The sequence below is a fragment of the Mustela nivalis genome (assembly GCF_964662115.1).
Source record: "Mustela nivalis genome assembly, chromosome: 4".
NCBI classification, from domain to species: Eukaryota; Metazoa; Chordata; class Mammalia; order Carnivora; family Mustelidae; genus Mustela; species Mustela nivalis.
This window is the reverse complement of record NC_139023.1, coordinates 142,835,769-142,853,560: the sequence shown is the minus strand read 5'-3', so window position 1 is coordinate 142,853,560 and position 17,792 is coordinate 142,835,769. Positions and strand designations below refer to the sequence as shown.

At 40.7% G+C, this 17,792-nt stretch overlaps 1 protein-coding gene across 4 annotated transcripts in view; it reads right to left on the bottom strand.

The window, feature by feature from the left end:
* NR3C2 (nuclear receptor subfamily 3 group C member 2) overlaps positions 1 to 17,792 on the bottom strand; it is a 337,335-nt gene that overhangs the window by 57,021 nt on the left and 262,522 nt on the right. For all 4 annotated transcript variants that reach the window (XM_082728958.1, XM_082728960.1, XM_082728959.1 and 1 more), the window contains exons 5-6: positions 13,979 to 14,323; positions 12,557 to 12,701 (exon numbers count right to left, since the gene is read on the bottom strand). In XM_082728958.1, the coding sequence (XP_082585084.1) occupies positions 12,557 to 12,701; positions 13,979 to 14,323 (490 nt within the window). The remainder of the gene's footprint in view (positions 1 to 12,556; positions 12,702 to 13,978; positions 14,324 to 17,792) is intronic.

Here is a 17,792-nt window from a genome sequence, read left to right as displayed (position 1 = left end):
AAGGGAATCACCTTCTCTTTAAACTCCTGGAGCCCCCATCTCAAATAAAACTTATTTGTCACACTTGTCATGTGGACTCCATCCTGTTGGGCCACCACTCTTATGTCTTGGTCTTAATTCACCAACCACCCGACAGAATCCTTGCAACAGCCACCATGCTGCTTTGCATATTGTAAATATTCTCATCATTTATTAATGACCAGTGAAACACAACTGTTGTTCATAATTTTTTTTTTTAGCTGAACAATAGGAAGACATACATTTCACATGAGGGGAAGCAATTAGGATATTCACTTATAATACTGTCCTCCTCCCTTTTAATTGGCCTCATTTTAGTCACAAGACCTCATAGCTATAAGTTATCTTGTTGGAAAAGCAGAATCATAAACTATAAGAGGTTGGAAGAGACCCTAAGACCCTTCCATTTCCATTACTTTATAGAGGCATGGAGACATAGGGCATAACAAGAACAGCATGGACTTCCACAGAGATAGAGAGCAACCTCTCAGCAGCTATGCGATCTTAGATAACCCTACTGAACTTCTCTCTGCCTGAGGCAGCTGAATTATTTATAAAGCAGTGATAATAGTATCTGCCTGAAGACGTGACTGTCTATAAACAAGACAGCACACATAAAAGCATCAAGTAGGGAAAATGGCACATAGTAGTCTCTGTAAATGTTCTGCTACTAGACCGAGAGCCCTTTAAGCATGAGGACCACGTTCTACTCAGGTGCGAATCTCAGATACCTTGAGAAGAGATTAAGTCCTTCCTGAATGAGAAACCAGAGATCCAGACCACAAGTGAGGCTTCCCCAAAGCAAAGCAGAATAACAAGTCTGGGTTGGGTTTTATCGATCGCCTTGTCTAGTGCTTCTCAAAGTGTGGTCTGAGGACTCTGGGATATCCCCAAGACCCTTTCCAGGGGTCTACAAGGTACTCCTTTTTCCAACTAACTACCTGGTGAAACAGGAATTTTTTTTTTTCATATACTTCAGCCAAAACAACCTATCACCACAGACTAAATATGAGAAGCAGACAAGGAAATACAACAGTCTTCATTGAAGTCAGACTGAAAGGATTTACAAAAAAGCAAAAAGAGTGACATTAATACTTTTGTTAAAAAAGTTACTTTTCATAAAATATTTCTTCTATGCTGCTTATGTTATTTATATAATATGTACTTGTTATTTTAAAGTGAATGATAAGACCATATTCTAAAATTTTGTTTTAATTTCTTATATGGGTAAATAAATATGAATAATACAAACAAAAGCTCTAAAAGCACCAGCTCATCATCCATCAAATTCCCCCTCCAAAGCACTTGATTGCACCCTATTATCCATGTAAGTGAAGATGATATTGACTGAATGTTGGTGTCCCCCCAAATTCATATGTAGAAACCCTAACCCCCAAGGTGGTAACAATAGGAGGTGAGACTTTGGGGAGTAAATAGGTTAACATGAGCACAGCCCCCATGATGGGATTTACAAAAGAAGCAGCAGCAGAGACACCAGAGCTTTCTGTCTTCTCCATATGAGGACACAGTGAGAAGGCAGCTGCCTATAAGTCAGGAAGAGGGCCCTCCTGGAGCACAGCCATAAAGGTACCCTGACGTCCGATTTTCAGCCTCTAGAACTGTGAGGAATGAATGTCTGCTGTCCAAGCCACCCAGCCTGTGGTATTTTGTTATCGCAGTCCAAGGTGACTAAGACAGAGAGTGATATCATACCTGCCGCAAAAAAGAAATTAGGAGTTTATAAACTCCTAGTTCCCTTGATTCTACTGAGGCAGTGGTTATCTCACAGTGCAGGAGCACCGTTGAGGGGCCATTAGACAAAGGATGCCACATCTGTAAATATGGACCCTGACTGGAGCAGTATTGCTACTGCAGAGACACAGAAGAGCTTTTTTTTTTTTTTAGAAGATTTATTTTGAGAGAGAACGAGAGTGCATGAGTGTGGGGGGCAGGAAGGGTGAAGCAGAGGGAGAGGTAAACTGAGAATCTTAAGAAGACTCTGCAGAGCCCAACACGGGGCTGAATCCCAGAACCCTGAGATCATGACCCAAGAGCTGGAGAATTAACCAACTGAGCTACCCAGGCATCCCACAGATGAGCTTTAATAAGTAGGGAAGGTCACCAAATATGGCCCCTTTCCCTTCTCTACTTATTTCTTTCAGGAAAGTATCAATGCCAGAACCAACGCCCCCAATCTCTTCAGAGCCCTCCAGATACACAAATCAATTATTTTGCTTAGGTTTCATGGGTGGAAGTGAGGGATTGAAACTCAAATCATCTCTCATGTATGACACAGTAAAAATGGATAATCATGAGGTTTTGGTTCTATAAGTGTCTAGAGATGAAAGTTCACTGAATAGTTTATATATCAAGACACATTCAAGTGTGTTCTCCTCCTTCACTCTGGAGGAGGATGATCAAAGACAGCATCTATGTGTCTGTGATGACCTGTGTCAAGGGAGGAAGCCTAGCACTACTCTCCTCAGTTTTGTAACTAACTTACGCATTCCTCAGCACCTGCCCCAATCTTACAATGTAATCACTGCATCGAAATTAATTTTTCTGTTTATCGATTATTTAAAAAAAAAGAAATTCATCACAATGATTTTATTTTGTATTGAAAGGAAGAGTATTTTTAGCTCAAGAGACCAAAGTTTTTGGGCATGTTAACTGAAATACAAAGCAACACGATAATATTAGCCACGCTAAGCCTTTTATAGATAACATGTGACCTTAAACTTGTTTTGACTTTTAATAAAAATAAAAAATAGCTCCTTCTATTTATTCAGAATAAAGCTTGGACATTTTTCTTGCATCATTACTACTTGGTGCAATTTTGGGGCATCTGGGGGTTTCAGCTGGTTAAGCATCTGGTTTTTGATTTTGGCTCAGATCACTATCTCAGAGTCATGAGATTGAGCCCTTTGTGGGTCTCCACAATCAGTGTGGAATCTGCCTGAAGATTCTCTTTCCCTCTCCCTCTGATCCTCGCCCTGTTCAGGTTCTCCCTCTCTCTCTCAAATAAATAAATAAATCTTAAAAAAAAAAAAAAAAAAAAAAGACAGCCAGTGTCTTTCTTCAACAGAAGACTGGTTATAAAAAACGAAACAAGAGCAAAACCAGAAAAATCCCTGAAACCCAACCCCCCAACCTCCTTCCCCTAAAAAACTACTCTGTGCAACCTCTACAGAGTTCTACAGAGTTTAAACAGTGCATTCCTTTTACAGTCTCCTTTTTGTTTCAATTTCATACTATACTGGCAATTACCTGGCTTCATTAACTACTTAGGAAATTTCTCAAGTATGCTACAAGATGCAACATGTAAGAAATATTAACATATAGCAGTGTTCCTGAAGGAAAATTTGAAAGAATGCTATAAAAAAATGAATCTTTTTCATTAAGTTCACATGTTATGCCCTAAAAGCATTATAGAGTAAACCCATATCAGGAATCTAGCATCCGACATTTGTATTAGAAAGGGCACTCATCAACAGACCCCAAAAAAGCCACTGAGTGCCAATATGTACAAAGTATTTTGCTAAACATTAAGGAAAGTTTTTTTCAAGTATGCTTCCTGCGCTCTAGAAGTTTACAGTACAGCTGGACTGAAAATGTATATAAAACATAAAAAGCAGCAGATAATTGATAGAGAAAAAAGTAATATAGAAAAGAAAGTTTTGGGGGCAAAAAGGCCCTCTTGATTTTGAAGATAAGAGAAGCCACCAGAGAGGAGGAGTCCTTCGGTTTAGGCGAGGGAGAGGAAAGGAAAAGGTCAGGAGCAAAGGCACAGCAGTGGAAAGACAGGACTAAGGGAAGAGAAAGGTTAATTTGGCTTGTGCAGAGTTTATGCAGAGAAGCAGCAGTTAATAATGCTGAAAACAGCATTTTAAAATTAATTAGTTCATCAAGCACTTACAAATGACAGACCGTATTATAGGTGCTGGGTCTGCGAAGACAAACCAGACAGGCCAGGTTCCTACCTTCTCTGAGCCTACGTCACGGTGGCAGGAGACGTACTACAAAGAACAGAAATGTGCGGTATGATGGGGAGGGACAGAGCAGATGGGTCTCTCTAGATCTGGTGGTCAGGCTTCTGAACAAGGAATACTTCCAGCTGAGACAGAAGGGGAGAAAGGACCACCCTCCTGCACAGAACAAATAGCAGGTAGAAAGGGTCTGAGAAAGGGATGGGCTTAGAGCCTTCAAAGCACCATAAGGAGGTCAACATGGCTAACCAAAGGCGCTGGTAAATCTTCTGAGGGAATCCGAACTGCACCTTATTATTTCAAACACTACTTTGTCGCGGTCGTACACCTGGATGATGGTATGTTCCCTGAGCTACGGTCCTGGGAGACACAGCAGGTGAGACTTCTTTACCTTGCTGCCTCCACTTCTGCTCTCCCGCCCACTGCCAGCACGTGGTGTACGTGATCCGTGACTTCTCCCTGTTGTATTCCCAGTGCCTAGAACCGTGCTTGGTTTCCTGAAGTTGCTCAAGAAACATTTGTTACGTGAATGAACTGGATAAATATCACTTACCGCCTTCTCCGAAGAACAGTCCAAAATGAGAAGGCGGGGTTTGGCGAAGAAGGAGACAGGTCCAGGAATGAGTTAGAAGGTTTACCGGCAGTCCTCGTCTTAATACTCCTCTCTTCAGTGTTCTTGCCTTCCTCAGGTAGGGCAGTGCCTGACCCCTGCGCGCTCATTTCAAGAACTTCCCTTAATGTGAGCAGGAACCCAGAAGCAGCACCCACAGCCAAGTTACCCATTTATTTAAGACCTTCCCTCCTCTCAAACCTTTTGCGGGAAATGTCTAGAAGTAACTTTTTGCTCTGACTCTACTTATCACTACGCTAGCTGATTAAAGGGGAGAAATACTGTTTTCAAAGAATGGGAGAAAAAAGAAGAGAAGAAATACCTCTCGTTTGGGGTTCTGCACCTACCTTTCCTCTGCTTCCCTATGTGACTGAATGCTTATTTCTCTTTTGTAGCTTAGAAAATCTCCTCAGGTTTCATTGTAGCTTTGCTTACAGTTCCCTCTGCCTTCAGATAGCAAGAGGTCTTCCCACACCCTACCTTTGTGCAACAGAAAAAATGCCATTCTGCAATGTTTCTGCCACTTGCAGGCAAGGGTTGACCGTTTTCTAATTTGTGACATTGTTTTTCTTCATTCATGAGTGTGGATCTCCGAAGTCTACAGGGGCTGGGCATGAGGGAAAAGGGCAGGTGCAAGCAGCAGGCAGCAGTGGGAGCCATGGGGAGAAGGGCAGCATAAGCACCCTCTAAAGAGGGAGCTGTGGCTCCTGTCCAACTCACAAATGGCCACACCATTCGCTGCAGACTCTGGCTTTCTCGCTGGTAGAACAGGACTTGGTTTCCATAGGGTCCAATGGAAAGATAAGGCACAGAAGGGGGACTTTTTTCTGTTCTTTCAGTTTATCTCTTCATACTGACCCAGAGGAAAAAAACAGAAGAAACATCAGAAGACAGGAGGTATGAGTAGGGGTGTGTGTGTGTAAGACACAGAGAGAGACAGAAAGAGATGGAGAGGGAGGAAGGAGGGGGAGCAGAAGGAGGAGAAGGGAAGGTGGTGGGAAGGGTTGGAGGTCAGACACTGGGAACTACACAGAACAGTGTCCCAGTGTGCACAGGGGAAGTAAGAAATCCTGTCTGGAAGCCACAGAGAGGGAAGAGAAGAGGGGAAGAGCCATTGGGGACAGAGAAGAAAAGTAAATGAAGCCAGGGAAGGGGAAGTTGACCCAGGCTCATCCTACTTCCGTGGCTCCTCCCATCAGAACTCCTGTCCCCCACCATCACTGGCTCTCACCCTGCTGGAGTGAGAGTACCAACCATGCAGTACCAACCATGCTGCCTTAGGAGGGCTGGGGGAGGCCTGTCATGTCCTAACTCCATCCACTCCTGGCCTTCGTGGGGACAGCCTGATCCCAGCTGGCACAACAGTGACACGGCCTTGGTATACACAGCCCAAGTATGAGCCAGGCCTCTCAGAGCTTTAGGACCTTAAGTGAAGAGGGTCCGTAAGGGCACTGTGGCCTGGGGAGGGCCTCTCATTAAGGACAACTGGACCATGGCAGCACAATGATCCCCTACTGGGGTGACAATAAGAACAGACAGCACTCCATGAAACAGGAAATGACTGCTAACTGAGTCTATACTTCCCTCCTGGTGCTGCCATCACACAGTCAATGGCCGGGAGGGGGGGGTTCACCTTCCATCACTAAGAAGCTGAGGTTGAGGAGTCCAGGTCCAGGGCAGACACACCGAGAGCGCTCACTCACAGGGGCTCAGAAAGTGGCACCAAGATTTAAACTCTAAGGTTTAGGAACCACAAAGGCAGTGCAAGATCATTCAAGAACCATTTTTTGTTGGGCTACCACTTGGTACAATAGAAACATGATTTTAAATATACTTTTGATTCTAAAATATTGGTCAAGACTTAAAAGAGAGTAGTAACACTGAACCTGCCTTTCAGAAACTTAAAAAAAAAATTGGAAGAAATTTCATTACAGGCTTAAATGGCAGTTTTAATATGTGTACTGAATTGATAAGAAATTTGAATACTTGCAGCGATCTGTAGCAATATATGATAAGCTGTTTCAAGGTACAATTGAATAATTAATCATTTAATACATATTTGAAAAGTTTCACATTTATAATAAGAAAAGTTCTATGCTAATTTAAAGTATTAACTCATATCTTCACCCCAATGTTTAATAAAAAAAGATGGGAAAGAATGTTTTCCTTAATTATTCCCTGTTCCCCACCTTTCCTCCAACTCCAATAAAGCCAGTACACAGTATAAGGATAAGATCTTTGGGAACTTTCAGATCTGTTTTACAGGAGAAGGCAAACACAAAGAATCAACTATTGAAGTTTTGGTCGTGGTTTTAAATATAGCAAAGCTTGTGGTGTGAAAACTGCATCCCCTATCACACTTCTTTATCATAAATGTCATCCTCATAATGAGCAATGATAACTTAGAAAGCGTCTTCTAGCCTTATTGATTGTTTGCTTCATTTGGTCAATAATTCATTCATTCGGCAAATATTTGGAGTTCTTCCTTTGCTTTGGACACCATGCCAGGTGCTGGAAATTAAAAACTGATTACGACAGAGCTCGTGATTTCAGCAGAGAGGTACCAGGGAAACAAAGTAGGGATACAGACACCCAAGAACTGCGGGTGCAAGTGAGAGGTGGCCTGAGCCTATGGAGGTTGGCGGGACAGCAAGGTAGGATCCCGCAAGGGAGGATCCCACAAGAGCGGATCTACCTGCCACCGAACAGCGTACGTTACTTCCTTGCACTCTTGGAAGGGTACTGGCTGAGGGAAAGACCAGGGACATGTTGAGCAGACAAGAATGTGAAAGGTGCTGGCAGGCAAGCGGGAGGTGTCCTTCCCGCTTTCTGGTTCACCACCCGCTGGGCTCACATGGCTTTTAATGTTGGTAGCCATACTTTCTTTCAGGAAACCCCCTCTTTCCTTGGGATCTCTCCTATCTCGTGTCCTTTACCACTTCTAAAGTAAGCTCAGAATTTGTATCTTCAGCTGGGACCTCTCTCTAAGCTTCAGGTGTGGATAATAACTGCTTATTTACTATCTTTCCTTGACTAGTATTTGAAAGGCAATTCAATTTTACGTTTAAGACTGGCCTCACACTATCCCTTCCTCTTCCCTTCCGAACTCTGGTCCTCTAGCCTTGCTCCCTTCTCCCAGGCAGTGACACCGTATCCTACCTGGCACTTAAGGCAGAGGCCTGGAAGTCTTCCTAGACACCACTTCTCCTCCCCTCCATTCTCTACCTGCAGCTGACCACCAGCAATTCCCACAGATTTTGCCTTTTAACATCTTGGCATTTCTCTCCAGGTCCCATCACTACACAGCTCTGCATGGAGTTCCTTCCTGCTGCTGGGTCTGCACATGCTGGGCCGTCAGCCTCCACCAGCACCCCTCCTCCGGTACTCCCTCCACCTGGGTGACCCTAGTTTACGCAATACCGAGGAAGCTTTCCCAACTAGAGCAATCCCTCCCATTAACTGCCCCCGAAGTGCTTGCCCTTTCAATACTTACAATCATGATTTTCGGATCCTCGGATCAAGATCTGTCTCCCTGATTGGACCATATGTTCCATGAGCCGGGAACTGTCTATACATTTTCCCCCTATTCTGAAGGTACTGTTCAGAACGCTGGCAACAGTTATCAAATATTCCTTCAATAAATGCAGGACGAAGCCTGCGTGTGCAAGCAGACCCTAGCTGCAGGCCATCCTCTCTAACTTAGTAGTTTCCCTAACAGATACAGGGTCTATGATAGAATCCGATAACAGAGCCACTGATCAAGCTCTTTTTGTTGGTGTGATTGATCAAAAGGCTTTATATCATTTCCAGATGTTTTCTGGAAGTAGGTTCTCCTCTTTCTCAACTTTGAAAAACAAGCTCTGCCCTATTCTTTCTAGTTGAGAGAAACCTACAGAACTCTAGGGTGAGGTTAAGGTCAAAGGTTTAAGAACAAGATAGAACTTTCATTCTAATAATTATATAGTATCATAACATATAACCATTTATAACATTAGAAAGCCATTATTGTGCTTCCGCATTATCTGTATTAGTATTTTTTACAATAGGAAAATGTACACAAAGTGTATATGGCCTTTTCTATCTTTGGTTTCCTATTTATTTCCCAAACCTTTCAATCACGTTAATTTAGGCTTCAAATATAAGCTGCTTTCTCCTAAATCTCATTTGTTAAAAAGGATTCTAACACTTTAGTACTGTTCCGAGAATGTATATACTCGGGTATGTGCATATAATTAAGAACTAATAGAGTACACTGAAAGCATAGGCACCAAAAGAAAAAAATAAACTGCACTTCATTAAAATCAAAAACTCTAATTTTAAATGCCTCAAGGAATACTATCAAGAGTGAAAAGACAGCACACAGATGGGGAAAGTATACAAAACACATCTCTGATAAGGGTTTAATATCCAGAGTATATAAAGAACTCCTACAACCCCAGAACAAAAAGACAAACCATCCAATTAAAAATGATCAAAGGACTTGAACAGACATGTCTCTGAAGAAGGTCTACAAATGGCCAATAAGCTCATGAATGGAGGCCCAACATCATTAGTCATTAGGGAAATGCAAATCAAAACCACAATGAGAAAGGACTTCACAGCTCCTAAGAGATAAATCAGAGAAAGACAGATGCTGTATGATACCACTTACATGTGGAATCTCAAAAAGGCTAACTGGTAAAAACAGATCACAACAGTGGTTACTACAGGGTGAAAGGAGCAGGAGGGAGAGGTGTGGTTTTAAAGGTACAAACTAGCAACGAGTAGACAAGTTCGGCAGACTTTATACACAGTATAGGGAATGTATGAAATATTTTATTATAATCGTCAACCTTGCTAATGGACTAGATCTTAATTACTCTTACCAGAAGAAAGAAATGACAATCATGGGACTTGACAGAGCGCTAAGTACCAGATACAATGGCAATCATATTACAATATATAAATATTGAAAATCAACGTGTACACCTTAAATTCACAGTATTATATATCAAATATATTTCAAAAGAAAAAAAAAAAGAAATACAAACCCATCCCCAAACATTTTATACCTACTAGAATAGCTATTGAAAACAAAAAACCTAGGGCCTCCTGGGTGGCTCATTTTGTTAAGCATCTGACTCTTGATTTTGGCTCAGGTCAAGATCTCAGGGTGCTGGCGTGGAGCCCTATGTTTGGCTCTGCGCTTAGCGGGCAGTCTGCTTAAGAGTCTCTCTCCCCCTTTCCCTCTGGCCCTCCCCTATTTCTCTCCCTCCCTCCCTGTCAAATAAATAAATAAATAAATACATCTTACAAAAAAAGAAAAAGCCCTAAACAGAAAATAAGTGTTAGCAAGGATGTGGTGAAACTGAATTCTTGTAACTACTGTAGCATTGCTGGTGGGAATGTACAATAATAGCACAAGTGCTGTGGAAAAGAATATGGTGGTTCCTCAAAAGTTGAACGCAGAATTACAGTATGCTTCAGAGATTCTACTCCTAGATATACACCAAAAAGAAATGGAAGCTGGGACTCAAACAGATATTAGCATACGAATGTTTATAGCAACGTTATTTACAATAGCCAGAGGTGGAAATAACCCAAGTGTCTATTGACAGATGAATGAATAAACAAAATGTAGTCAAAGCTCTTTACTTGGTAAAGATAAATAAGGTAGTTATATTTTATAAAGTTGCAGCAAACACTGAATCCGTGAATACTGAACTCTTCCTCCTAAGGAAACACAGGGTTGGGTTCTCGAGATCCACTGATCACTTTCATCACCTGATCTATATACATAATTCTGTTGTATGTGTATTTCTGCTTAAGGGCAACTTATTAATAGATATATACCTGATTCATTAGCACTGAACTTACAGCCAACAACACTATAACTCATGCCTGAAAGACACTTATCTAAGACCTGTATTTTCTTCCCCTAAGGAATGTCAGACTTCCTGCTTTAGGAACACCAGATAGCACTTCAGCCTTCTGCTTAGAGGTCACTTTAAACAGTGAAATCACCAACAAAAAGCACAAAAATGCAAAAAGCGTGGTACTAAATAGACCATGAAAAGGCCACTTGTTCACAGTATGAGAGCCGAAATAAAAAGGCAGAGAGAGTCTCTCGGCTGAAATGTACACACTGGGCGTCGCAATTTTATTGCTGCTCTGGGCACATCTGCGAAGGACTATGGAAGTGCTGTGTGTGTTCACTCTGGGGTTACAAATAAATGTAGCCAGAGGTCAATTCACAAATACAGAATCTGCAAACGATGATCATCGATCCTAGGTACATACATTGGAATATCATTCTGCCATAAAATGAAATTCTGATACACGGTACAGTAAGAATGAGCCTTGAAAACCTTATGCTTCAGTGAAATAAGCCAGACACAAAAGGATACATATCATATGACTCTACTTGGTTGAATTACCTAGAATAGGCAAAGCCATGGATTAGAGGTTATCAGGTGTTCGGGGGAGGGGAGACTGTGGAGTTCTTGTTTGAGGGGTTCAAAGTTTCTGTCTGGGACGATGAAGTCTGGGAGATTGATGGTGGGGAAGGTTGCACAGCAGTGTGAATGTGATTAATGCCACTGAACTGTACACTTAAAAATGGCTCAGATGGAAAATGTTTATGTTGTATGTATTTTATGGGAAAAATTAATAGATGTACTCAATAAGACCAAACACATCATTTAAATCTCCAGTTAAAATCAAACGGAGACATGCTGGATGGCATGGAATAGAGATTCTTGTTTACCCACACTTTTAAAACCAGGAACATGTTTTTCTTTTGGTTTCTAGACCATATTTGAAAACAGGCTTCCTATTTAATAATATCAGCTGATTAATGAGGAAAACAAGTAGATGAAAATGTGCATGTCAGTTGTTTGGCCTCACTTCATGCTTTTGGTGAAAAATTATGCAGTAGAATTATTCTTTCTGACTAATTGCCGAAAGAAGAGTCACCTTGAGAACAAACAACTGATGTTCCTAATTTATACTGGAATAAAACAGTCTTCGTGTCCTACTGTATTGGGGTGAGCTGGACTTGGTAGGGAAATTGCTATGGTACCATTTAGGTATCTTGGCACTATGAGTCCACTTCTAATCTTTTGCATTGCTTTTCTGTTTTGTATTATCAATCTACTTCTTATCCGCTTCCTTTCTTACTGAAAACCCCTATTTTCCTATCTAGAGAGAGACATCTGATAGAATATGGCTGTGGTTACTATCATAATTCAAATGTTCCTTTTTTATATTAGGTGTTTCTTGACCCAACAGTTACAAAGAAGCAACTGGTGGAGATAAACGTAAACAAACTGTGCTAATGTAAACTTAACGTAGGAAGGGATTCATGGCCAAAGAAATCTCTCTTATAATTCTTTTGATCTTTTAAAATGCATCATAATACCAAAGATGTTTTACTACAGAGAAGCATTTTTGGCTTTTTTTTTTCATGATTTCAAAGAATGGTAATTATGAGTGTCATGAAAACACATTGAGCAGCTGTATACTGTTAACAATAGAACCACTATATGAATGCGTGCTAAAACTGGCGCTTCATACATTCCCATTTCCTAGAAACTAGAGAGCCTTCTCAAATGGAGTAGATACCAGAAGAGACTGTTTTCTATTAATCGTGGCGTTGTACCAGTCAAGTTTTTAGAGCCAACTGGATCATCTTTCTTTTGGGACAATTCCCACATACTATTATATGAGATCTATATATACTGATTTATATATACTCAGACATGTGCATGGTAATTCTGCAAAAAGGAATTTTTAAATCCTTAAATGATAGGATTTTTTTTCCTCTTAAAAAATGCTATGTGTCAGTGGATTCTTTCACAAATATACATATGATTTATATTTAGAAAGCATAAAGAAAGCATAAAAAAAGCATAACAAATAACTCTGCAGTTTATTTTATGAAGGCTAATTAATAGGTACTTACTCATTAAAGACTAGGTCTGGCGCAAAATAGAGAAATTGGCTGTTGGTATGTTTGTACGATCTCCAGCTCAAGGCAAATGATGATAGACACATCCAAGAATACTGGATTAGGGTAATTTGGTCCTCAAGAGGCAGGTTTCTAAATCCTGAAGAACAGAACAATTAATCACAGAAATACACTTAGCATTTAAGTACATTCCAGGAAGAAGCTTCTTAAGGCAACCCTAAACAGTCACCTGTCTCTAACAGACTCAATTTAGTTCAATAGTCATTTAAGGAGCACCCACCCTGGGCATAGCCCTATTCCACATTTCATTCTAAATGCACCTTACATTTTCAATGAGGGTGAACTGCCAGGACAAATAAAACCAGGGAGCTCAGGCAGTTTCATTGTGGGTAACGTCTAAAACCCTTGGTAAGACTGGAGGAATTTATATTAACCTGTAAAACTTGCTTCATTCTACTCACAATAATATTAAACTAAAGAATATTTTAACAATTGTTAACTCCTGCATATCCGCTATCATGGTGGAAGATTTTAATTTTCGTGAGTTTGGGGTGGTTGAAAAAATATCATTCCTTGCTCCTTTTCTTCTGGGGGTAATACCAGACTCTGATAAAGTTGTAGAGTAGAATGAGCGTCCTTGGCCCCTGTCCTGCCCTCTCCCACAGTCTGGTGTACACCTCTGATAGCTCTTCTTTTGTTCCTTTTCTCATTGCCTGTACTCCCAGGGGCAACATGGTATTCTTCCATTTGTAGAGTTTTACCTGGGCAAGCTCCTCTTCAAAGAACAACTATCGGAGCCTTCCCCAGTCTTTTCTCTTAGGGCCCTGGCTGACCACACGTAATCCAAGAAACTGCTTTGCTTAATGGACTGGGACAGTGGGATAGCCATTCTAAGTGATGTTTCTGTAGATTAATAGGGGCCTTATTAATAAAATTCTACAGCGCAAAAAATGACTAAAGGAGGAATTTCAAGGACAATTTAAAGGGTGCTGGAGGTAAGATGCCGTTTTCAGAAAGAACAATCTTTCAGGGTCTCATAGCACTTACTCGGTAGGTCTTCGCTTCCTTGTCTGCGCTAAGATTGGCCCTGCTCATATGATGCTGATAATGGGCTCATTGCGTTCTCACAAACAGAATGTCTTTGACCTTATGAATATTTTGGGTCTGAAATGTTGCCTTTCAATCATCAACACAAGAAATGTATATTAACAACAGAACCCGTAGCCCTAACATCTCAGGAGAAATGAGCACGTGAACAGTTTCCCTACACACTTGATTAATTTGATATTGATGGAAAAATATGGTGTGAGGATTAAACGGGGAGCTAACTCCAACTGCACTGTTGGAGATGGCGAAATCTGTTGCCCTGACTTCTCTAGTTTGGGGTGCAGACTGTGACAGGAGAGATGTTCCTACCTGGAAGTACCTTTGCCCACTTCACCACTTGGATCATCTGTTTGCCTGCTAAGCGGTTTAGAGTGGAGAGCAGGTTCTCGGCGGTGTCTGGTTTTGAGCTGTCATAGCCTGCATACACAATCTCAGGCTCGATGTTCTCAAGGATCATAACAGGGGAAGGCGTGAGTGCTCGTGAGATCGTGGAGAGCTGAGGGACCAGCGCTGTGTTGACTGAGGGCTCTTTTGCGGGAGGGATGTACGTCGTCCCTTCCTCGGGGCTCTGGGGAGGCGGGGGTGGGGGTTGCTGCTGCTGGGACTGTTCCTCGTGAATACCTTTCAACTTGCCCAGTTTCTTGGACTTTCGCGCTGTAAAAAATTATAAACGATAAGGGTAAATTAAGATTATGTTTGGGATACATCACACCAGGTAAGTTACAATTAAACACTGACTTAAACTGATGACTTTCTTTGAAAGATGTCCTGCCACACTAACAGAAATAGTCCCTTGTCAGTATTTTTCTAATACCAGGCACAGTCCTATTTCCTATCAATTAAGCAATTTATCAATTTTATGAATAGGTACTATTAAGATTCTTATTCTATAAGGAAACAGACCAGAGGGTTAAGAATTCTAAGATCACATAGTTAACACATGATAGAGATGGGAGTTCAGAGGAAGGAGAATTATTTCGTATGCCAGTAAGTTACATATGCCTCAGTTCAATCTTACAGAAACCAGTTATTCCCGCTATTACCCACCAATGAGTTGCCAACAAGTGCCAGAATGGGTCTTACGATTCCAGTGCTGTCTCTGCTCCCTCTAATTAGCTCTCCCTGGTCCCTTTACTAGTTCTTCTTGATGCCTCTCTACCACGTTTCCTGTTCTGGTCCATGTGCGACTGCTGGCTGCTGCACTTATTTCGTGTAAAAGCTCCTGGGGCTATGTCCCTAGCTATACTGAGAAGCCCCGAAACACAAAGCCTGGGTGTCCCTCCTCGTTTACAGCCCTCTGGCCCCTGGGTAACTGCTGCACTTGGAGACAGGGATGTGCAGATTTCCACTGAAATAATGGGACAGCAATCAATCCCAAAGCAATGCAACAAAAGGGAATAAATTAAGTATCTAAATGATTTCAAATGAGAGAGCTAACTACTCTATCTACAGGAATTAATGCTACAAAAAAATCAGGGTTAAGTTACATCAATACACCCATATAAAATCTTCAAAAACCTGTCTCACTGACTATTTTTGATATAAACAATTCACGTTATCATATAATCTAGAAATAAAAAAATACAATACTATAATGGGATACTACTTTAGATTTTTAGGAGAACATATTATGTACAAGTGACCTTGTGTTCTGATTTGCTGAGAACAGTCCTGGTTTATGCTGGTTTTCTCAGCGTGATTACCAGAAGCACCCTGTTTACTCTAAGGAGTGCCAAATTTTGGACAATGAATATAATGTGGTCATTTTAATGAAAACCAAAGGGTCAGTATGAAGTTTAATAACAACTGTTTTTATTTCTCATTTCCTTCAAGGGCTCCTAAAACAGACAATGAGAAATGAAAGACCGGGGAGGTGGAAGGGAGACTAGAAGGCAGATGGGAGAACTGGGGGGTGGACGCAGCTGCATGGGGGTGGATTGGGAGATGGACAGATAACCAGGAAGATGGATGGAGGACTGAATGGATAAAAAGGAAAGTAGCTTAGAAATGCCAAACTAAACTTCGAGCTATGGTGATAACTTACTTGCAAACGCAAGGTTTCCAATTTTACTGAATACTTCATTTCAAAATTCTTGAAAGACCAGGTACCTTCTACTTAGTTCTAACATGTAAGGGACTTCTAGAATACACACTTAATGTAAACTAGAAATATGCCACACTAATTAACTTGATTGTAAAAAACAACCATTCTTGATTACAACTGTGGCCATTAATACTGACCACATTCATTACAGAAACACGATTTAGGTATAAGACAAATCACTGGCCAACGACAGATCTGTCTTATCTATCTGCTTAAAAGATATAATTCCTATCCTTGAGGAGTTTAAAATTAGCAGAACAATTTTAAAACAGTAATTTCAAATCATTTCTTTATAGACTGTCTCCTTCAATAAAAGATATGTGTCAGAAAAATCTGATTTTTCAGAATTGCTTCAATAAAAAGCAAAGGTATCATATTCACATATGCAAATGGGAAGCTTCAAATGAGCTCTGCCCAGGGGTGCTGAGCTTACAGTGGAGAACTCAGATGCTTCCGAGGAACGGATGAGTGAGAGACCACTAAGAAATCAGCCAAGTGCCTCATCAATAGCACATAGTGACCATTTGGGGAATCAGACATCTCAAATGGCCTATGTCACACAAACTTTTCTCTAAGCCTCAACTGATTCACTGAAAAATGGAGATGATGGGGCTTCCCTCTCCCATCTCTCAGAGGGCTAACTTGGGAAAGAAAAATAAAACCATATTAGAAATTATTACTACATCTGAAATAATATATTTTTTACTTTTTCGATATAATATTTCAATGGTACTTCCATTCTTTCCAAAATTTTGCAAATATTCAAAATATTCCGGTTCATTAAAATGTCCTCATTCATTTTAAGACTACATCTGACGATAACCATAATTTGATTGACTAGGAATAGGCAAGGGTTATATTTTCAACTTTTATTAAAAGTGATATTTGCTTGCAAATTAATTATAAAACTCATATTTGTTTTAGGCCTTAAGTCTATCATGCTGTGTTTATTCTCCTGGCTGATTTAAGGTCAATGCCATGAAATATCAAAAAGAAGAGAGCTTAATGTTTTCTCTAGCACTTATCCACAAGACTATGTCCCGTAGCGTAAACTAGTGAGCAGATTATCAACGTTCTGTTTGGTATTTCAGGTACATTTAACTTTACCCTGTGATTTTGTGAACATATGTGGGACACACTTGGAATCGAGTAATACTTTGTATTTATTTAAATAGCTCAGGGTAATATTTTCAGTGTGTAGATTTTGCAGTCATGTGTATTCGTCCAATATCTTTTCTAAAAGTACAGGGAGTTACATAATTAATTACACTTTTATTACTCAAAGTAGCCTTTCTAAAACACTTGAAAATTTTATGCTGCTCTTCTAATACATGCTGTATTCTAAAATGAAAGCTTCTAAAAGTTGGTAATAGTGTCTTATGTGTTCCTATAATGTCCTCTTGATGATGCTTATGGGTACTCAATAAATGTTGAATTATTTCAAACTCAAATTTTAATAAACGTGAATAAGTTATTATACTTTAGTAATGGAGTTACACTATGCGGTTTCCCTTCTAATCCTTTTCTCTTTGTCTAATTTGCATCATTTTTATACTTTAAGATTAGCACAAGCTTCAAGTCCAAGTGTATAATTAAGATGTTTGCTAATTACACAGGAAAATCTTTTGCCAAAGATCCTTAATAAGCATGTTTCCATTATCCAAAGCATCAGTGAACATAAATTTGGGGTCTTAACACTGCTTACCAACCACCTTACTAAATTACCATGGAGTTAATGGGTGTTGGGCTTGGGAACACATGCGTCCAGGTGGCCGGAGCCCTACTTCATTTCTTGAGTGCCAATGACAGCTGCGGGGGGTGGGGGGTGTGCACGTGCACGGTGTGGGGGGAAGTGCAGTAACGTGACTGTGAACACGTCCCAGTCCCATTTAGGCCTAAAGGAGTTTCTCTTGTTCTACCTGGAAGTTACAGTAACTAGGATGTGCTTACAGGCGGCCCTCGGCTGCCAAGTCCTTAATTACTAACAGCATCTTGGCAGCCACTTTTTCCTGGCACTGC